The 22640-nt window shown below is 36.3% G+C and overlaps 3 protein-coding genes, 4 long non-coding RNA genes and 1 other non-coding gene across 12 annotated transcripts; 3 read left to right on the forward strand and 5 right to left on the reverse strand.

The window, feature by feature from the left end:
- Window positions 1-26: 26 nt before the first annotated feature.
- Window positions 27-1948, forward strand: LOC124301385 (uncharacterized). Its single transcript, XR_006907462.1, has 2 exons — window positions 27-1086; window positions 1659-1948. It is a non-coding gene; the product is annotated as an uncharacterized LOC124301385 (long non-coding RNA).
- Window positions 1259-5522, reverse strand: LOC124301374 (threonine--tRNA ligase 1, cytoplasmic). Of its 4 annotated transcripts, XM_046756326.1 has the most exons (6): window positions 5376-5522; window positions 4075-4114; window positions 3637-3723; window positions 2020-3575; window positions 1596-1885; window positions 1259-1481 (listed from the first exon to the last, which is right to left on the reverse strand). In XM_046756326.1, exons 1-6 carry the CDS (start codon window positions 5387-5389, stop codon window positions 1333-1335), a joined length of 2136 nt encoding a protein of 711 aa, XP_046612282.1. In that variant the 5' UTR covers window positions 5390-5522; the 3' UTR covers window positions 1259-1332. The 4 variants fall into 4 exon arrangements, with proteins under 4 accessions (XP_046612282.1, XP_046612281.1, XP_046612280.1 ...); XM_046756325.1 differs by lacking the exons at window positions 4075-4114; window positions 5376-5522 and adding an exon at window positions 4207-4339; XM_046756324.1 differs by lacking the exon at window positions 5376-5522 and having other exon boundaries at window positions 4075-4211.
- On the forward strand, window positions 3990-21937 carry LOC124301378 (nucleolar protein 16-like). Of its 2 annotated transcripts, none has more exons than XM_046756340.1 (5): window positions 3990-4112; window positions 6634-6640; window positions 19144-19407; window positions 19665-20004; window positions 20379-21937. In XM_046756340.1, the coding sequence occupies exons 3-5, from the start codon at window positions 19307-19309 to the stop codon at window positions 20880-20882; spliced, it is 945 nt and encodes a 314-aa protein (XP_046612296.1). In that variant the 5' UTR covers window positions 3990-4112; window positions 6634-6640; window positions 19144-19306; the 3' UTR covers window positions 20883-21937. The 2 variants fall into 2 exon arrangements, with proteins under 2 accessions (XP_046612296.1, XP_046612295.1); XM_046756339.1 differs by lacking the exons at window positions 19144-19407; window positions 19665-20004; window positions 20379-21937 and adding exons at window positions 11324-11587; window positions 12063-12402; window positions 12787-14345 and having other exon boundaries at window positions 4046-4112.
- Window positions 4739-4811, reverse strand: Trnar-acg (transfer RNA arginine (anticodon ACG)). Its single transcript has one exon. It is a non-coding gene; the product is annotated as a tRNA-Arg (tRNA).
- LOC124301386 (uncharacterized) lies at window positions 13098-14836 on the reverse strand. The gene is made up of 2 exons (XR_006907463.1): window positions 14652-14836; window positions 13098-13183 (listed from the first exon to the last, which is right to left on the reverse strand). It is a non-coding gene; the product is annotated as an uncharacterized LOC124301386 (long non-coding RNA).
- LOC124301380 (nucleolar protein 16-like) lies at window positions 15272-18255 on the forward strand. The gene is made up of 3 exons (XM_046756341.1): window positions 15272-15497; window positions 15973-16312; window positions 16697-18255. The coding sequence occupies exons 1-3, from the start codon at window positions 15397-15399 to the stop codon at window positions 17198-17200; spliced, it is 945 nt and encodes a 314-aa protein (XP_046612297.1). The 5' UTR covers window positions 15272-15396; the 3' UTR covers window positions 17201-18255.
- On the reverse strand, window positions 17008-18746 carry LOC124301388 (uncharacterized). The gene is made up of 2 exons (XR_006907465.1): window positions 18562-18746; window positions 17008-17093 (listed from the first exon to the last, which is right to left on the reverse strand). It is a non-coding gene; the product is annotated as an uncharacterized LOC124301388 (long non-coding RNA).
- LOC124301387 (uncharacterized) lies at window positions 20690-22428 on the reverse strand. The gene is made up of 2 exons (XR_006907464.1): window positions 22244-22428; window positions 20690-20775 (listed from the first exon to the last, which is right to left on the reverse strand). It is a non-coding gene; the product is annotated as an uncharacterized LOC124301387 (long non-coding RNA).
- Between the last annotated feature and the right edge of the window lie 212 nt (window positions 22429-22640).

The raw sequence follows: 22640 nt of genomic DNA on the forward strand, positions 1-22640 counted from the left end.
ATTATTGGTAGGACTTAAATCTAAATCATCAGCGCGTTAATGAGACGTAGAAAATTGATTATCGGTTGTCAGGCGGATCGTCAAGCTGAGGTTTGAACTCGATCCGGAGACACCCGAGCAATATTTTCTGCAGTTTTGCATATCGAACATCTTCCATATAGGTTATAACGGGTTTGATTGTAATTACTATTATTGTTATTACACGATCCAGGATAATTCTGGGGATTGGAGTAGAGAATTGAATTTAATAAAAAAAAAAAAACTTCTGAGTGATTCCTCACGGTACTTAAATCTGTTGATGTAAGAAATCACAATCATCGCAGCTAAATGATTGTACAAACATTATTCAACGAATGAGGAATACCAATAATTTATTCAATCAATTTGAATAGAACAATACGTTACATGCATCTTATGTTAACGTAAGCAGGAAATTTATTTTGCACTATTCAATAAATATAAATACCTAATACATCTTCGTGTGCATACAGTGTAAACAAGTATGTGAAGAATAGTTTTCAGATGTTTTGTTCTACAGGGTCATTTATCACAGTTTCACTAGTGTAATAAAAGTGCAAAAAAATTCTAAACCTTGTATTAATATTCTCTGCACTATTGTAGAGATATACCTGAATTATTTAAGAAGTTCTGTCCACACTGTGCACGAATATTAAAATGAGACAGTTGAATTTTCAGGCATGGACTCTTATAAAAGATGCAACAAATATTGCGTTCTGAATTGAGAATAATTAGTTAAAAATAAGAAACTTAAACAAAGAGCTGTTGAAACTACTGAGAATATATGTAGGAATTTGCATAAGAAATTTGAATCCCTTCGTCAGCATCGTTTATGATTAATTAACACAAACACAAGCAAATGCGCAAGTGTGCTGGTTTCGCGGGGCGAAGTGTGGCTGGTGGAGAAGGCCGACTGCTCCCGGGACCGGTCGCCTGTTTTCCGCAGCGTCGGAGCTAATGAAGTATTCTTAAATACTGGCCATCACTACAACTGACAACAAACAACTGACGCAACCGATCTTACTTGAAGCCCACATAAGCGGTTGTCTCGATCAAGGGTCACAGATGGTCAGTATTCAATAGATGACCCTATACAAATCATCATCTATAAAACTCATAAATGCTGTGAAACATTGCTCGATACTAGCTATCCAGAGACCTAAAGTTGTTATATTAATCTATTAGAAACTATAGTGCAAGTATAAGCAGTGGATAACATACGATATTGAAAATATAAAAATCAATCATTATCTGTTTACTTTATTTTTTTTTCTTACGGCGGACGCACGTATTGAAACATATCTCAAGTTTGCATTAAAAATTTTCCTCGCAGTTTCTATCTTTCGTTTCTTTGAATGTGTTGAATTTTTTAATCAGTTCTTCCACTGATATTTCTCCATGTACCACATTGTCCCTGGTTCTCACATTTGCTGTACCAGCACTGCGCTCTTTTTCTCCAACAACTGTAAAGAAGTACATGTGTAAAGTCAAACTTGAATTTTTGCAAAACGATCTCTTCAGAATTAAAGCACTTTTTTTTTCTACGATTCTTGATGAAATAAGGAGATACTACTCACCAATAATGAAATTAAACTGAGCCAATTGAGCATTTCGAATTTTCTTATTCAATGTGTCACCAGGGTCAACATCAGCCTCTGCCATGAAACCAGCATCCCATAGTTGCTGCTTTACTTTGAAAGCATAATCATCAAATTGACTACTGACCGAAATCACCATTACCTGACGAGGTGAGAGCCAAAACGGCCATTTACCAGCGTAGGATTCAGTCAGGATGGCTATCATCCGTTCAACAGAGCCTAATATTGCTCTGTGGATAATAACTGGCCTGGTTTTTTCCCCTGTTTCGCTGTAATGTAAAAAGATTGTGTAGTAATTAAATAGCAATAGCTAAAGACTGAAAGAACCAAAACTGGTTAGTTTCCAAGTTGCTTCGTCAAGGAGGAAACAAATATCAACTAAGATCGATCTGCGTCAACTCACTTGATATATGACAGATTGAAGCGGATAGGTAGCTGAAAATCTAGCTGAATGGTAGCGCATTGATGAGAGCGTTTGAGCGCGTCCATAATGGTAATGTCAATTTTTGGCCCATAGAAGGCTCCATCCCCTGGATTGATTCTCCATGGTTCTTTGAAGGCGTCCAGACTCTCTGCGAGGGCTTTTTCAGCCTGATCCCAGTCAGCTAACTCTCCCATGTACTTATCAGGCCTTGTGGAGAGGCATAGATTGAATGTGAATCCAAATACAGAGTAAACGTGTTTGAGGAAATCTAAAGCCCCTGATACCTCCTGCTTGATTTGATCTATTGTGCAAAATATATGGGCATCATCCTGTTGGAATCTTCGAACTCTAATCAGGCCAGTAAGCGCCCCTGACAATTCATTTCTGTGCAGGACTCCAAAGTCTGCCATCCTGAGGGGTAGCTCTCTCCAGGATCTTGTGCGCTGGTCGAACATTAGACAGTGCCCAGGGCAGTTCATTGGTTTCAGAGCATACACCTCTTTTTCAACTTCAAAAGAAAACATGTTTTCCGCATAGTGGGCCCAGTGACCCGAAGTTTGCCATAATTTACTGTTGTATATGTTTGGGGTAACGACTTCCTGGAAACCACGCTTTCTGTACTCTGTGCGGATGAAATCTATCAGAGTGTTATACAGATGGGCACCTCTAGGCTGGAAAAAGCATGATCCAGGAGAAAGCTCGTGGAAGAAAAATAGCTCCTGTTCTCTACCGAGCTTTCTATGATCCCGCTTGGCTGCTTCCTCCTGAAACTTTTCCCACTCCTTGAGCTGTTTTGTATCAGGAAAACTGATGCCGTAGACCCTCTGCAGCGTCTCTGCTTCGGCATTGCCCTCCCAGTAGGTAGAAGAGTTCTTGGTCACCTTGATTGCCTTAACTTTACCAGTATGCCGTACGTGAGGCCCTCTGCAGAGATCAATCAGGGAACCGCAACGGTACACAGTTGTTGTTGGAGTGTTCACTTTTTCATTAAGAATGCGAACCTTGAACTCATTGTATTTAAACATTTCCAGCAGGTCCTCCTTCTTCATCTCGAGTCTCTCAAAGGTCTGTTTTTCCTTGACTATACCCTTTATTAGGCTTTCAAGCTGGGGAAAATCCTGATTTGATATTCCTTTATCACCTAGATACATGTCATAGTAAAATCCATTCTCAATGGGCGGTCCGTAACATAGGCAACCTGCGTACGCCCGCTCCATGGCTTCGCCCAAGACGTGTGCGGAGGAATGCCAAAAGACCGCCTGACCCTCAGGATCATCGAATTTGATTAGCTGCAGCTTGCAGTCTGCTTCCAAAGGGCGATCCAGATCCCACAGTTCCCCGTTCACCTTTGCTATTACAGTGTTATCAGCCAATCCGGGGCTTATTCCCTTGGCAATGTCATAAGGACTGCTTCGCCAAGCCTGAGCATCAACCTGCTTTCCATCAGGTAATGTCACCTTAATATCAAAGGTCGATTTTGCAGCTAATTCAGCGTCGTATTCAGCTTTTAGCTTGTCAAATAATACTTGCCGCTCCTGGGTGGGAGAAAAATTGTGTCAATTTTGCAGCAAGTTCAGTGAACGACAGAAGTATTACCTGAATGTAAGATGGCCATGGTCTCTTTTCAGAAATGCCTTGCTGTTCCTGCGGAGGCTTTTTGTTTTTCGGTGGTTTCATTTTTGGCTGAATGAACAACAATGCGTATTACAATCTGATTTTATTTTATTGTTTATACTGGCAGAGCCATCAAGTATAATGACTGATTGATATACATTGACGAGATCAGAGACACATGTGCGTACGGAATTTAAGGTTACGTTAGCCTATCGATCTTCTTCGGTGGTACAAGTAATTGATGTTGCGTCAGAAACGGAAAAATCAGTGTTTCGACGTCTAAATTCTAATGTTTAGTATTCTCAATATGGAGTCAGGGCTGCTTTTCGGTTTATGTTAAACGAACTCGAGAGATTAAAAAAAGATCAAATAGAAAAACTACATTCACAGAAGTGTAAGAACGAATATGTCATAACCAACCGAAGCATATGTCCGCACCGTGCCGTGGTATAATGCAAGTTTTGGACTACGAAAAGCGAGGTTTTTCAGCATATTTACGTTACAGAATAATGGAATAAGTTGATTATAATAGTGAAACTTGCGTGCTCATGCCTTTTTATCACTCAAATTCACGTTTTGTAACTCCGAGGCTACGCTGTCGCTCATCTTGGCTGCCGCACGAACTCGCCGACCAACTACTCCACCTGCTTCGTGGATATATAGCTTAAGGTTAGGTCAGGTTAGGTTAGCTTAAGCCAGCGGCATCTGCGGCCCGAAACCGCTGATGCATTATACATATACGTGCATGTCGGGTGCTTACTCTTCAAATGCAGCAAAACGCACTCATACAATATATAATCTGACATTGATTATGCGCATAGAACCGAAGAACGAATACACTTTGGAACTGACGACGTGTCGCGGACTACAAAGTTGTTAAAAAAAATCATGTTCGATATATCAAGTGTATGAGCTGCAGCCATATCACATGCAACAAGTGTAATGTCTACATCCACATTGAGGATTTCTACACCACAAAATCGTTGATTAGCAAGATCGTTTAATTATATTGCAAATTGCTGTTCCATCTGATCATGCTCGTCCAAAAAAGTACGCAACTTTTGGAAAAAAAATACATTACAAGCGATCCTGCCAGGATTCGAACCTGGAATCTTCTGATCCGTAGTCAGACGCGTTATCCGTTGCGCCACAGGACCATGCTGTGCTGAGATGTGGAATTACAATTTACTTCTAACCAATGCTTCTAACAAGTGTCAACTTGATGTTCAGGATTGCAAACTCTACTTGCGTCTACAATTTTTTTTTATATGATGCAAAATAATACAAAATAGATTAAGTCTAGATAAAAATATATAAATTATGTCACTAATTATCCGTGTTTGAACTAAATCTAGTTACTGAGAAATCAATGTTATAAATGGACAAATGAAGCCGAATAGCACAGCTATGAATCTGCTCCGTTCCGTAGTTCCGTGTGATTTTGGTACATGGGATGGCAGGGTTTTTGAAGATCATGGACATGTAAGAATAGACCTTGGAAGTACGGAGGTGGCCCAATGGTGAATGCGGAAGCGCAGCAGAAGGAAAAAACCACATATGGATCCCCCTATATCTCTGTCAAAACGCGCATCCACGCTCAGCATTTTATAAGCTAAGAAAAGAATATCAAATCGTAAAATGCTGTTATTCATTTTTATTACAATTTTATGGAAACATGAATAATACACACACGTACATACTGTATTATCATATACTGTAATAAAATGTAAAACATAAGAAACCAGCATTAACAATAGGAATTAATGTATAAGTATGTATAGGCAATTGAAATTGAACTATCATCTCCGAAAAATTGAGTTGTTCAATGAGTAGCGAGTAAAACTTTCGAATTTTATAATTCAACGCTTTTACTGTGTCGATTGCGAAAGGTCAAGCGAGGGAGAGATGTTGGAATTGCCAAAGGTATGTGCACCTTCTCGACTTTAATTAAGAAACGAAAATTATCAAAAAGAAAAATATATTTACATGGAATTTAATCTGATTAAACTAGAGAAATCCGGAGGTATTACATATGCGACATTCGACATGCGTTACGCATAATCGAATGAGTTAAATTTACGCGTAAATAAAAGTATCATTTGAAGAATTACAATACGTTAGTATTTGATCAGTGAAAATAAGTTCACTTATGCTCGTTTCCACACCACCGCGAGCGGTAGAGCACCCGGTGCGTTTTTTTTTACGTGGTATCCCCAGTAGGCCTACTCCACGGAGAATAGTAGCATTGAATAGTATCGATGAAAGATGACTGTTTTAATTATGGATGAAGGGTGATTGTTATCTTATATCCGAACGGCGATTGACTTTGGATGTTCGCAAATGGATTTTTTTCTTATGAGATATGAGATAACCACTGAAACAGAGAACCTGGTGAATACGCAAATCAATCAAAAACTGGACCAAGATCGAAAACACGGATCCCTGTAAGACTTTGGCATTTATCTATCAGAAGACGATGCAGAAATCTCTGAAGAAATGGAAACAAATCGAAGTAGAATAAGCACAACCACCAAGATACGACAGAGCTGTATAATTCTACAGTGAAATACAAATCAAATATGACCTATGAGCGACTCGAGAAAATAACTCTGACACTGAAACGATCGCAATAAAAGATTGTAAAACCATTTTTTTTAAAACTAGAGCTGAATAAATTTTACCACACTTTGTGATCATGATGATTCTGAACTATATCGCTAAATCTATGTATCGGTGAAATCACAATGACTGACCCTGAACAAGACCTAAATCAGACCTATGCCTAAAAAATGAGACGTTAATTTTTCAGTATATCAGTAGACCTCAGTTACCTGGAACAGATGATAATGCCATTAGTGGAATATATTGATGGACAAAAATATACTAAGAATTAGCTTAGATAAGTGAACCATACAATTAACGAAAAATGCGACAAATTAATTTTTTGAAACAGACAGACAATTTGATTAGACAAAACAGGTAAGATGTTTGATTAGCTGAAATAGACAAAAGGTTTAATTAACTGAAATAGACTGAAAGTTTGATTAGCTGAAAAAGAGAAAAGGTTTGATTAGCTGAAACAGATAGAAGGTTCAATTGGGTGAAATGTACAAAAAGTTTGATTAACTGAAATATACAGGGGGTTCAATTGGCTGAAACAGACAAAAGCTTTGATTAGCTGAAACAGACAAAAGGTTTGATTAGCTGAAACAGACAAGTGGTTTGATTAGTTGAAAGAGACAGAAAGTTTGATTAACTGAAACAGAGAAAAGATTTGTTTGACTGAAATAGATAAAAGGTTTGATTGGCTGAAACAGACAAAAGGTTTGATGAGCTGAAACAGACAATGGTTTGATTAGCTGTAACAGACGAAAGGTTTGATTAGTTGAAGCAAACAAAAAGTTTGATTGGCTGAAACAGAGAAAAGGTTTGTTTGACTGAAATAGATAGAAGGTTTGATTGGCTGAAACAGACAAAAGGTTTGATTAGCTGAAACAGCCAATGGTTTGATTAGCTGAAACAGACGAAAGGTTTGATGAGTTGAAGCAAACAAAAAGTTTGATTGGCTGAAACAGAGAAAAGGTTTGATCAGCTGAAACAGACAGAAAGTTTGATTAACTGAAACAGAGAAAAGGTTTGTTTGACTGAAATAGACAAAAAGTTTGATTCGCTGAAACAGACAAAAGGTTTGATTAGCTGAAACAGACGAAAGGTTTGATCAGCTGAAACAGACAGAAAGTTTGATTGGCTGAAACAGAGAAAAGGTTTGATCAGCTGAAACAGACAGAAAGTTTGATTAACTGAAACAGAGAAAACGTTTGTTTGACTGAAATAGACAAAAGGTTTGATTCGCTGAAACAGACAAAAGGTTTGATTAGCTGAAACAGACGAAAGGTTTGATTAGCTGAAGCAAACAAAAAGTTTGAATGGCTGAAACAGACAAAAGGTTTAATTAGCTGAAACAGACAGAGGTATGGTTAGCACAATCACAAGTCATACACTGACAAAAAATGGGTCGAGTCCAACATGATATTCACTTTAATATTAGCTGCTTCGATTATTAATTGCATTGCTGAGCAACAAGTATTCTAAATTTTTTGATTCCACATCTCTTTCTGTTTTGAGTTATTAAAGTGAATATTTTTTTCGACCGAACATCCTATAGTTCTCACTGCATTTGTTACAAAATTGGTTTTGTTACACTGAAATAGAAAATAATGTGATCAGTTAAACGAGTACTTCTGTACATTTCGGATATATTTCATAAATAATTACACCAAGATTTCTTACTATCAGTATACACTACCGAGATTTTTGTTCCTGCGCGTTGATCGCTGGTTTTCAAATGTCGCGCTTTCTATCATAACTGAAAGGTATCAAGTCCACGCGCAAAAGGCGTCGTGGAACTTGAAAATTTTCTTATCGGTTAAAAAGTTGATGAAGAACTGAAAAATCAGCACATCGAGAGTGCGTAACTTTTTTATATACTGTTTTCAAAATCGACGTGCAAAAAACGTGTCCAACTTCAGTTATTAATTTACGCGCATGAAGCTGCGTCCAATTCTCGTTATTAATTTACGCGCATGAAGCTGCGTGCAATTCTCGTTATTAATTTACGCGCATGATGCTGCATTCAATTCTCGTGATTAATCTACGCGCAATAAGGCGCGACAGATTAAACTGTCAAAAAATTTGTATATTCTGGGACTTGTCCCAAAAATTCTGTAGAAACCCAATCCGCATCTGCATCTTTTAGATATCAGATACATTGCTATGCGGATTGTTGTTCTCAGATTACAAATCAAATTGAAACTGGGAGGGAGGTTGGAGGGCATGCATTATTGTGTGGCGTGACGGTCGGCGGTCCTCTTCGACGCGAAGTCTTCGAGCTCAGCATCTCTCCCCATCTAGCGTACCACGGAACGCGATAAATGGTCCAGAGATACGTTTTGCCCATTCAGACGATCACAGAGATTAATCGAATGGAATAACGATCGGTGATGACTAAATAATCGAATTGCATAACGATTGAAAAATCGTTGCAAAGTGACAAGAAATGAGAAATTTAATCTCGTTAATACTCAAATGTTTACAAATGGTCGAGAGACTCGAACGTGGAGTCTTTTGGGAAAAAAATGTCTGTGATCGTTTGACGCTGTGGATTACAAAAGTTAGTAACATCACGGTACATCGCGACCTTCCTACCCTCTCCAGTTTCCCAACGAAGCCACCCAACGGAAAAGAGAGATTCACACACTCATGCATAAATCCCGCAACGGATCCCAAAACGTCCACCTACCTACCCGGTTACCTATATTCGGCCTAAACGATTCTCCATTCTTTCCAACACACATCATTCTTCATCATTTGCGCCGTGGTCACTGACTTACATTTTCGTTGGTTACCTGTTGGGAGCAAAATGTTTTTGTATCGTAGTCTGCCTTCTCAGAATACAGTATCGCGGTTGTATCCCGCCAACTCTAATATTGCATTTGTTATTTTAGTAAATGTTGGCAGACTATCGGTACATTAACCTTTGGTAAAATTGATTAAAACATCCTGAATGCTAATTAGCATTTTTCTAAGCGAGCTAAGCCTGCAGTTGATCAATACTTGTTGGCTGTTAAAAGATTGAAAATGATATATAAGATGCAAATTGATTACGTTACGTTATGCCAGACTTTGGAATTTTATCAATTTAACAATAATGTGGATAATTGAATACTTTTGAAACCTCAGGTGAATCCACCACTTAAACGGCATCATCGGTAAATTCAAACGTAGATTATTACATCAGTTACGAAACACAATTCCATCTCGCGAGGGCCGAGTAAGCGATGGTTAACTGTCGCGATGCTCATTCCACTTTTAGCAACGTGTAAAACGTCTAACTTTAAGTGAGCTACGTTAAATTGCATTGCGAAAAAAAAATGATACGACTGAAAGTCAAGCACGTTGCGATTGTGAATGAGCCTATCCATGCAGCTAATAAATCGAAGATTTGTGTAACAATTGTTACCGCCACGCCACGTGACAAAGGAATCCCAGGGAAATACCCGTAACCTAACACATGCAAACTCACCAACGTTGCCGAGAAATGGAAAAGTTACTCGGAAGTCTCTGCTTAAATCTGTGAAAAACAAAACACGACACTTGAATTAATTTAGGAAATTGGCTTTTCAGTTTTCAAATTAATTATTACTGATGTCTTGTTTCATATTTACGAATTCGTTCGGCTTTAAATGACCACCGTGAACTATCAATCAATAATTAAAATAAGTATTGTTACCTCGACTCTGGGCTGTTCCACACTTTCACATGTAGTAGTTGTAGCATCTCAGGTTTATCGATAAAGCGACGCACTTTTCACATAATTCAGATCACTAATCTCTTATGCACAAATCCACACCGCAATAACACTCGATCCTACACTCACTTTTTATGCTGCAGCTGTCTGTTTGCACCCACTGAATAAATTTGCTAACAGTGCAACTGCGCATTCGCCGAAAATCAGGCAAAAAAATAATAAAATTGACACTCGACGCACAAAAACAAAAATACACATCACAGAAGTCCGAAGTTACACGAAACAATGAAAACTCGGGACACGAAATTCACCTTCAACGTTCGCAGGATGTTTTTATTTCGTAACTCGGTTTTTCTCCAGGCTACACGCGGCTCGTCGTGTATTATTCACAGATGAGTATGGTGGAAATGCGCTGACCGAACAACGTAACACAACCCGAAGAACGCAGTCTGAATGTTGAACTCATACCGATACCACGTGATTTCGGCCCGATTGTTCGGAACCGACTGATGCCGCCCGGCGCTCAGAAGCGAATAAAATCAGTTCTCTGCGTTCTCTGAAGCACGGAAGATAATCATCCCCCCCCTGCGCGTACCTGGCCGTCTTCCCGCGAAGTGGGGGTAGGTGATCTGCACACGCCGGTCTAGCTGTTCTACCCCCCTCGTGACTGCCACGTTTCCCAGCGTTGGTAGAGCAACAGAGAGGGCGGGAGAATTATTATCTTCTGTCCTTTAGAGGACCGATTCAAATCCGTTGACGGGACGCTACGCCGTTGTTCACGCTCTATTTTATATATCTCTATGGTGTCAACAGCCGGGTAAGAAAAACACCACGCAAGCTATGCGCAACGCGAACGAACTTAAAAAGCATTGCCATAATATGCGACATTGGGCGAAGTTTCAATTCTACTACACTCACGGGGTTGACTATTCTTATACGTCCATGGTAGTCGGGGTTATGAAATAGAAGGGAAAAAATTGTAGTGGGTCGGTCGGATGTTCCAATCGTATTACTCTCTCTCGGTATTTTGTATGCCCATGTCTGTTGGCAGCATTTTGCTTCCGCTGCCGACACATTTTCACGGACAAATATTCGCTGTCGCAGCCTCGCACTGCTTGCTGCCGCGTAATTTTGCTGCCCATGAAAATCTAATCTTATATCCCACGTTGTAAATTTCGAACGGAATGACGGAATAGAATGAAAGCAAATTTGCCCTTTTCGCTTTATTCGTCAAACAATTTACGTATTTTCCTATAGAAATGCTTCCTTTTTTATGACCCTTAAGTACGAAATTATGATGAAATAGTAAAAATATTTAATATTTAGAAATAATGCAAATTCGCATTCATTCTGTTCCTTCAGTCAGTTTGAAACTTACCTGCGTGGAAGGAACGGAACTCCAAAACTCGACACTTGATAGTTGAGGTCCTCATTGTCGATGATGCTATAATGTGGCCATAATACACTTGGCACGTGTTTTCGGGATGAAATTCAACATTTGAAAAAGTGAAAAACCAAACGCAATATGACAAAAGTACGCAAACAAAAGCGCAAGAAGAGGTTCAGAGCGAACGTGAATCGCAAACGTTTGCGAAACAAACTTCAAAAACTACCGAAAATCGATTGGTAAGCAATCCTAACCTAATCTGACTTATCCTATAAATTGGAATTGAAGATGATTTATCTTGACCTTGGAGATTTGTTGATTAAAGTTATTCTTGGATATGAAGGTCACAACTCAAAACACTTTTTATCGTGTTAACGTTTCGGCCCTGGTGGGGGCCCTCCTCAGAACAATATTATTCAAATATCTGTCACGAACAAAATAAAATAAAATAATGTACAAATAGGTTTTGACAAAATAGGACATATTGGTGTAAATTGGAATTATTTGATATCGCAAGTTGACCGAAATTATAAGTTTTTTGCACAAGATACCAATATCCTTATAAATCTTTTTCATTTCGCAATTCGTCTTTATTCTCATTTTTTTCTTATATTAAAACAAAATACAAAGGAAAAACGTATGACAAGAGACATAAACACATTCTCAGATACAATTCTTTGATTCATTTGTCGATAATCAATCATTTTTTTCTAGCAAAGAAATTGAAAATGAGTGGGAGCGCAAGAAATCGATACGCTCAAATTTAAATGAAATGGGCCTAACATACGATCCTAACGAGGTTTTGCAAATTCGCTCAATAAAGCAAGATTTGATTGGAGTTATTAAGCGGGATAAAATTATCACCGAGAATAATGTTCAGGAAGTAGATGAAGAAGATTCTACGAATCAAATAAATCTTTTCAAACGAAAGATCCATGTTGCCAACGATCTCGAAAATGAAGCCAAGGCGCCAAGGGAACGCTTATTCCGTCTGCCCAAGAATCAGGTTCAATTTATCACTTATATGATGGAAAAGTATGGAGATGATTATAAGGTAAGGACCAATCAAACCATAAGGAGAAAACAAAAATATAAGACTGACGAGGTTTTTTTTTTTAAATCCATATCTTACTTATTTGTTTTGAACTCCGATCTCATCAAAAAAAGTTGCCGGGATTCTTTTTACATTCAAAATGTATATGTAATATTAACATTTTGTCGCACAATCGAGAAATTTTCCAGAAACCTCAGTTTGCAAAATGTAAAATGAAAACCACTTTATGCATCTAATTATTCCTGAGGTTATTTAATGTACTGATATGTACTGATATGTAGTGCTGCAGAATATTGACGCTACGAAAATTTGCAAGAAATAATTGTAATAGCAGTTGGATCTCTTAAACTACTCTTCTGAATTTACCCCCTTTTTCTATTCCAGGCTATGGCTAGGGATAAAAAGAATTATTACCAATTGACTTGGTGCCAAATCCGAGGTAAAATAAACAAATTCAAAAGTATACCAGAGCAGTATGCAGAATACCTTTTGAAGACTGGTGAAATTGTACTCGATGATCCAACGCCGCTTGAAGCAACCAAGAAAAGGATCGGCGAAGAGAATGCAATGAAATATTCTGTTCCGAACAAACAGAAAGTTGTAAAAAAAAGAAAATCACTGTGGGAAGTTGAGTCCATTGGAGATGACGATGAGACTGATGAATTCCATATTGGCAATAAAAATTTGAGTGATGATACAAACAATGCCAATAGTATTCACAGCAAGAATGGATTGAAAAAATTGAAACTATTCTCTGACGATGAGAGTGATGCTGAACATGCTGATGGATTTGTTAATCTGAGCGATATGGGCGAGGAAGAACTTTCGGAAGATGATATATTAGACGATGGTGAATTCCTAACAGACAGCAATGATGAGAGTGATTAAAATAGTACCCTCTTTTTGTATTGTACAAAATTCATATCTTTTCTGACCCAGTATTGCTGTAAATATAATAATAAAAATTCTGTTATAAAAATCTAAATTCTTTGGTAAATGCACCATCTAGATTTTTCGTTTCTATTTCCATTTTATTTGGTGCTACAGCATTTTTAGCGGAATGAAAACTCTGTGATATTATTGAATGAATTTTTATTATATTAATGACAAGTAACAGTACATCGATTTCTCATATGGCACTACCCTGACGGTTAAATGTTGTTTTCATTTTCCTCAGATTTTTATCAATAGAAATTATTACCATTTTTGACATGCAAATGCCGAAGCCTGAAAGAGAACTACATTTTAACACGATACACGTTCACTATTGACCCTGTGAATTCATGAGGATTTTTTCTATTAGCGAAAATCAATACAGGCAGTACCTCACGGGGTGTAATAATAATTAATCATAGGTTTACAGATTTGTAACAGTGAATGCAAATACAAAAGAGCCAAAATATGAGCGCTCTTCACACTTCAAAAATATATAACTTTAAAAAAATACACCTCACCTCAATATTGATATGAACCAAATGTCTTATTTTGTAATGCGACTCATGCATACTTTTATACAGTCTACGTGAATACATTAACAATAATTCAGAAGTTATTTATACTTCAGCTGCAATTCTCATTAAATAAATCTCATTCCACCATCATTCATAATTACGAATAATTGAAACAAATTTGTCTAAATTTGATTTTGGTTCTACCTTATTATATCTTATTCGTTTTAATACTTGGTATACAATAGAATGTAAGATCATTCGGTTGTCAAAAGAAATCAGAGATAATTTGATTCGTATCAGAATTGTGGTTTCCGTTTCTACAAATGTTTCTTTCATACAAACTGATACAGTCCTGGATACTACATAAAATGTTCAAGTTGTCAGCTTCGGTTCTCATAAATTTGAAAGATCAGACAAATTTTAACATTTTAGTAACTGAAAACGTATCAAAATATTATCGGGTCGAAAGTAAATTCGAATCAACATAAAATACCGTAATTGTAAAAAACTTCAACTACCTTTTCCAAGGTTCTCAGTGGGTAATATGCTCCGTACGAATATCTGGTTTAAGTATGACTGTATTCGACTATAATAGTTTAGATTTCGCAGAATTCATCGTTGAGTTGCGTACATAATAAATAGAAAAAAAAAAACTAAGGAAAGCTCGTTGTAAATCACGGCAATAAATTTGTAATAGACGGAACATAATTCATTTCAGAAACAATAGTATAGAAACATGTAAATTCTCTCTTGATCCATCCATGACACCCTCCCTGATTGCAAATCTTCGAAGACCACCACCCGTAGACGTAAGATTTACAAATTTGACAGAAAAACATTGACTGCAGATGAGCTTGTGAAATTGCATTACAAGAACGAAAAAAAAAAATATACGTAACTGCGGTAGCGAACTAACCAAACTATTATTGTAAGATTACTGCAATTAGTAGAGTTTATTAACAAAATGAGGTATCCTGAAGATATTTTCATGTAGTGGGTCGGTCGGATGTTCCAATCATATTACTCTCTCTCGGTATTTCGTATGCGGTATGCCCATGTCTGTTGGCAGCATTTTGCTTCCGCTGCCGACACATTTTCACGGACAAATATTCGCTGTCGCAGCCTCGCACTGCTTGCTGCCGCGTAATTTTGCTGCCCATGAAAATCTAATCTTATATCCCACGTTGTAAATTTCGAACGGAATGACGGAATAGAATGAAAGCAAATTTGCCCTTTTCGCTTTATTCGTCAAACAATTTACGTATTTTCCTATAGAAATGCTTCCTTTTTTATGACCCTTAAGTACGAAATTATGATGAAATAGTAAAAATATTTAATATTTAGAAATAATGCAAATTCGCATTCATTCTGTTCCTTCAGTCAGTTTGAAACTTACCTGCGTGGAAGGAACGGAACTCCAAAACTCGACACTTGATAGTTGAGGTCCTCATTGTCGATGATGCTATAATGTGGCCATAATACACTTGGCACGTGTTTTCGGGATGAAATTCAACATTTGAAAAAGTGAAAAACCAAACGCAATATGACAAAAGTACGCAAACAAAAGCGCAAGAAGAGGTTCAGAGCGAACGTGAATCGCAAACGTTTGCGAAACAAACTTCAAAAACTACCGAAAATCGATTGGTAAGCAATCCTAACCTAATCTGACTTATCCTATAAATTGGAATTGAAGATGATTTATCTTGACCTTGGAGATTTGTTGATTAAAGTTATTCTTGGATATGAAGGTCACAACTCAAAACACTTTTTATCGTGTTAACGTTTCGGCCCTGGTGGGGGCCCTCCTCAGAACAATATTATTCAAATATCTGTCACGAACAAAATAAAATAAAATAATGTACAAATAGGTTTTGACAAAATAGGACATATTGGTGTAAATTGGAATTATTTGATATCGCAAGTTGACCGAAATTATAAGTTTTTTGCACAAGATACCAATATCCTTATAAATCTTTTTCATTTCGCAATTCGTCTTTATTCTCATTTTTTTCTTATATTAAAACAAAATACAAAGGAAAAACGTATGACAAGAGACATAAACACATTCTCAGATACAATTCTTTGATTCATTTGTCGATAATCAATCATTTTTTTCTAGCAAAGAAATTGAAAATGAGTGGGAGCGCAAGAAATCGATACGCTCAAATTTAAATGAAATGGGCCTAACATACGATCCTAACGAGGTTTTGCAAATTCGCTCAATAAAGCAAGATTTGATTGGAGTTATTAAGCGGGATAAAATTATCACCGAGAATAATGTTCAGGAAGTAGATGAAGAAGATTCTACGAATCAAATAAATCTTTTCAAACGAAAGATCCATGTTGCCAACGATCTCGAAAATGAAGCCAAGGCGCCAAGGGAACGCTTATTCCGTCTGCCCAAGAATCAGGTTCAATTTATCACTTATATGATGGAAAAGTATGGAGATGATTATAAGGTAAGGACCAATCAAACCATAAGGAGAAAACAAAAATATAAGACTGACGAGGTTTTTTTTTTTAAATCCATATCTTACTTATTTGTTTTGAACTCCGATCTCATCAAAAAAAGTTGCCGGGATTCTTTTTACATTCAAAATGTATATGTAATATTAACATTTTGTCGCACAATCGAGAAATTTTCCAGAAACCTCAGTTTGCAAAATGTAAAATGAAAACCACTTTATGCATCTAATTATTCCTGAGGTTATTTAATGTACTGATATGTACTGATATGTAGTGCTGCAGAATATTGACGCTACGAAAATTTGCAAGAAATAATTGTAATAGCAGTTGGATCTCTTAAACTACTCTTCTGAATTTACCCCCTTTTTCTATTCCAGGCTATGGCTAGGGATAAAAAGAATTATTACCAATTGACTTGGTGCCAAATCCGAGGTAAAATAAACAAATTCAAAAGTATACCAGAGCAGTATGCAGAATACCTTTTGAAGACTGGTGAAATTGTACTCGATGATCCAACGCCGCTTGAAGCAACCAAGAAAAGGATCGGCGAAGAGAATGCAATGAAATATTCTGTTCCGAACAAACAGAAAGTTGTAAAAAAAAGAAAATCACTGTGGGAAGTTGAGTCCATTGGAGATGACGATGAGACTGATGAATTCCATATTGGCAATAAAAATTTGAGTGATGATACAAACAATGCCAATAGTATTCACAGCAAGAATGGATTGAAAAAATTGAAACTATTCTCTGACGATGAGAGTGATGCTGAACATGCTGATGGATTTGTTAATCTGAGCGATATGGGCGAGGAAGAACTTTCGGAAGATGATATATTAGACGATGGTGAATTCCTAACAGACAGCAATGATGAGAGTGATTAAAATAGTACCCTCTTTTTGTATTGTACAAAATTCATATCTTTTCTGACCCAGTATTGCTGTAAATATAATAATAAAAATTCTGTTATAAAAATCTAAATTCTTTGGTAAATGCACCATCTAGATTTTTCGTTTCTATTTCCATTTTATTTGGTGCTACAGCATTTTTAGCGGAATGAAAACTCTGTGATATTATTGAATGAATTTTTATTATATTAATGACAAGTAACAGTACATCGATTTCTCATATGGCACTACCCTGACGGTTAAATGTTGTTTTCATTTTCCTCAGATTTTTATCAATAGAAATTATTACCATTTTTGACATGCAAATGCCGAAGCCTGAAAGAGAACTACATTTTAACACGATACACGTTCACTATTGACCCTGTGAATTCATGAGGATTTTTTCTATTAGCGAAAATCAATACAGGCAGTACCTCACGGGGTGTAATAATAATTAATCATAGGTTTACAGATTTGTAACAGTGAATGCAAATACAAAAGAGCCAAAATATGAGCGCTCTTCACACTTCAAAAATATATAACTTTAAAAAAATACACCTCACCTCAATATTGATATGAACCAAATGTCTTATTTTGTAATGCGACTCATGCATACTTTTATACAGTCTACGTGAATACATTAACAATAATTCAGAAGTTATTTATACTTCAGCTGCAATTCTCATTAAATAAATCTCATTCCACCATCATTCATAATTACGAATAATTGAAACAAATTTGTCTAAATTTGATTTTGGTTCTACCTTATTATATCTTATTCGTTTTAATACTTGGTATACAATAGAATGTAAGATCATTCGGTTGTCAAAAGAAATCAGAGATAATTTGATTCGTATCAGAATTGTGGTTTCCGTTTCTACAAATGTTTCTTTCATACAAACTGATACAGTCCTGGATACTACATAAAATGTTCAAGTTGTCAGCTTCGGTTCTCATAAATTTGAAAGATCAGACAAATTTTAACATTTTAGTAACTGAAAACGTATCAAAATATTATCGGGTCGAAAGTAAATTCGAATCAACATAAAATACCGTAATTGTAAAAAACTTCAACTACCTTTTCCAAGGTTCTCAGTGGGTAATATGCTCCGTACGAATATCTGGTTTAAGTATGACTGTATTCGACTATAATAGTTTAGATTTCGCAGAATTCATCGTTGAGTTGCGTACATAATAAATAGAAAAAAAAAAACTAAGGAAAGCTCGTTGTAAATCACGGCAATAAATTTGTAATAGACGGAACATAATTCATTTCAGAAACAATAGTATAGAAACATGTAAATTCTCTCTTGATCCATCCATGACACCCTCCCTGATTGCAAATCTTCGAAGACCACCACCCGTAGACGTAAGATTTACAAATTTGACAGAAAAACATTGACTGCAGATGAGCTTGTGAAATTGCATTACAAGAACGAAAAAAAAAAATATACGTAACTGCGGTAGCGAACTAACCAAACTATTATTGTAAGATTACTGCAATTAGTAGAGTTTATTAACAAAATGAGGTATCCTGAAGATATTTTCATGTAGTGGGTCGGTCGGATGTTCCAATCATATTACTCTCTCTCGGTATTTCGTATGCGGTATGCCCATGTCTGTTGGCAGCATTTTGCTTCCGCTGCCGACACATTTTCACGGACAAATATTCGCTGTCGCAGCCTCGCACTGCTTGCTGCCGCGTAATTTTGCTGCCCATGAAAATCTAATCTTATATCCCACGTTGTAAATTTCGAACGGAATGACGGAATAGAATAAAAGCAAATTTGCCCTTTTCGCTTTATTCGTCAAACAATTTACGTATTTTCCTATAGAAATGCTTCCTTTTTTATGACCCTTAAGTACGAAATTATGATGAAATAGTAAAAATATTTAATATTTAGAAATAATGCAAATTCGCATTCATTCTGTTCCTTCAGTCAGTTTGAAACTTACCTGTGTGGAAGGAACGGAACTCCAAAACTCGACACTTGATAGTTGAGGTCCTCATTGTCGATGATGCTATAATGTGGCCATAATACACTTGGCACGTGTTTTCGGGATGAAATTCAACATTTGAAAAAGTGAAAAACCAAACGCAATATGACAAAAGTACGCAAACAAAAGCGCAAGAAGAGGTTCAGAGCGAACGTGAATCGCAAACGTTTGCGAAACAAACTTCAAAAACTACCGAAAATCGATTGGTAAGCAATCCTAACCTAATCTGACTTATCCTATAAATTGGAATTATTTGATATCGCAAGTTGACCGAAATTATAAGTTTTTTGCACAAGATACCAATATCCTTATAAATCTTTTTCATTTCGCAATTCGTCTTTATTCTCATTTTTTTCTTATATTAAAACAAAATACAAAGGAAAAACGTATGACAAGAGACATAAACACATTCTCAGATACAATTCTTTGATTCATTTGTCGATAATCAATCATTTTTTTCTAGCAAAGAAATTGAAAATGAGTGGGAGCGCAAGAAATCGATACGCTCAAATTTAAATGAAATGGGCCTAACATACGATCCTAACGAGGTTTTGCAAATTCGCTCAATAAAGCAAGATTTGATTGGAGTTATTAAGCGGGATAAAATTATCACCGAGAATAATGTTCAGGAAGTAGATGAAGAAGATTCTACGAATCAAATAAATCTTTTCAAACGAAAGATCCATGTTGCCAACGATCTCGAAAATGAAGCCAAGGCGCCAAGGGAACGCTTATTCCGTCTGCCCAAGAATCAGGTTCAATTTATCACTTATATGATGGAAAAGTATGGAGATGATTATAAGGTAAGGACCAATCAAACCATAAGGAGAAAACAAAAATATAAGACTGACGAGGTTTTTTTTTTTAAATCCATATCTTACTTATTTGTTTTGAACTCCGATCTCATCAAAAAAAGTTGCCGGGATTCTTTTTACATTCAAAATGTATATGTAATATTAACATTTTGTCGCACAATCGAGAAATTTTCCAGAAACCTCAGTTTGCAAAATGTAAAATGAAAACCACTTTATGCATCTAATTATTCCTGAGGTTATTTAATGTACTGATATGTAGTGCTGCAGAATATTGACGCTACGAAAATTTGCAAGAAATAATTGTAATAGCAGTTGGATCTCTTAAACTACTCTTCTGAATTTACCCCCTTTTTCTATTCCAGGCTATGGCTAGGGATAAAAAGAATTATTACCAATTGACTTGGTGCCAAATCCGAGGTAAAATAAACAAATTCAAAAGTATACCAGAGCAGTATGCAGAATACCTTTTGAAGACTGGTGAAATTGTACTCGATGATCCAACGCCGCTTGAAGCAACCAAGAAAAGGATCGGCGAAGAGAATGCAATGAAATATTCTGTTCCGAACAAACAGAAAGTTGTAAAAAAAAGAAAATCACTGTGGGAAGTTGAGTCCATTGGAGATGACGATGAGACTGATGAATTCCATATTGGCAATAAAAATTTGAGTGATGATACAAACAATGCCAATAGTATTCACAGCAAGAATGGATTGAAAAAATTGAAACTATTCTCTGACGATGAGAGTGATGCTGAACATGCTGATGGATTTGTTAATCTGAGCGATATGGGCGAGGAAGAACTTTCGGAAGATGATATATTAGACGATGGTGAATTCCTAACAGACAGCAATGATGAGAGTGATTAAAATAGTACCCTCTTTTTGTATTGTACAAAATTCATATCTTTTCTGACCCAGTATTGCTGTAAATATAATAATAAAAATTCTGTTATAAAAATCTAAATTCTTTGGTAAATGCACCATCTAGATTTTTCGTTTCTATTTCCATTTTATTTGGTGCTACAGCATTTTTAGCGGAATGAAAACTCTGTGATATTATTGAATGAATTTTTATTATATTAATGACAAGTAACAGTACATCGATTTCTCATATGGCACTACCCTGACGGTTAAATGTTGTTTTCATTTTCCTCAGATTTTTATCAATAGAAATTATTACCATTTTTGACATGCAAATGCCGAAGCCTGAAAGAGAACTACATTTTAACACGATACACGTTCACTATTGACCCTGTGAATTCATGAGGATTTTTTCTATTAGCGAAAATCAATACAGGCAGTACCTCACGGGGTGTAATAATAATTAATCATAGGTTTACAGATTTGTAACAGTGAATGCAAATACAAAAGAGCCAAAATATGAGCGCTCTTCACACTTCAAAAATATATAACTTTAAAAAAATACACCTCACCTCAATATTGATATGAACCAAATGTCTTATTTTGTAATGCGACTCATGCATACTTTTATACAGTCTACGTGAATACATTAACAATAATTCAGAAGTTATTTATACTTCAGCTGCAATTCTCATTAAATAAATCTCATTCCACCATCATTCATAATTACGAATAATTGAAACAAATTTGTCTAAATTTGATTTTGGTTCTACCTTATTATATCTTATTCGTTTTAATACTTGGTATACAATAGAATGTAAGATCATTCGGTTGTCAAAAGAAATCAGAGATAATTTGATTCGTATCAGAATTGTGGTTTCCGTTTCTACAAATGTTTCTTTCATACAAACTGATACAGTCCTGGATACTACATAAAATGTTCAAGTTGTCAGCTTCGGTTCTCATAAATTTGAAAGATCAGACAAATTTTAACATTTTAGTAACTGAAAACGTATCAAAATATTATCGGGTCGAAAGTAAATTCGAATCAACATAAAATACCGTAATTGTAAAAAACTTCAACTACCTTTTCCAAGGTTCTCAGTGGGTAATATGCTCCGTACGAATATCTGGTTTAAGTATGACTGTATTCGACTATAATAGTTTAGATTTCGCAGAATTCATCGTTGAGTTGCGTACATAATAAATAGAAAAAAAAAAACTAAGGAAAGCTCGTTGTAAATCACGGCAATAAATTTGTAATAGACGGAACATAATTCATTTCAGAAACAATAGTATAGAAACATGTAAATTCTCTCTTGATCCATCCATGACACCCTCCCTGATTGCAAATCTTCGAAGACCACCACCCGTAGACGTAAGATTTACAAATTTGACAGAAAAACATTGACTGCAGATGAGCTTGTGAAATTGCATTACAAGAACGAAAAAAAAAAATATACGTAACTGCGGTAGCGAACTAACCAAACTATTATTGTAAGATTACTGCAATTAGTAGAGTTTATTAACAAAATGAGGTATCCTGAAGATATTTTCATGTAGTGGGTCGGTCGGATGTTCCAATCATATTACTCTCTCTCGGTATTTCGTATGCGGTATGCCCATGTCTGTTGGCAGCATTTTGCTTCCGCTGCCGACACATTTTCACGGACAAATATTCGCTGTCGCAGCCTCGCACTGCTTGCTGCCGCGTAATTTTGCTGCCCATGAAAATCTAATCTTATATCCCACGTTGTAAATTTC

Source organism: Neodiprion virginianus, chromosome 3 (assembly GCF_021901495.1).
Source record: "Neodiprion virginianus isolate iyNeoVirg1 chromosome 3, iyNeoVirg1.1, whole genome shotgun sequence".
Classification (NCBI taxonomy): Eukaryota; Metazoa; Arthropoda; class Insecta; order Hymenoptera; family Diprionidae; genus Neodiprion; species Neodiprion virginianus.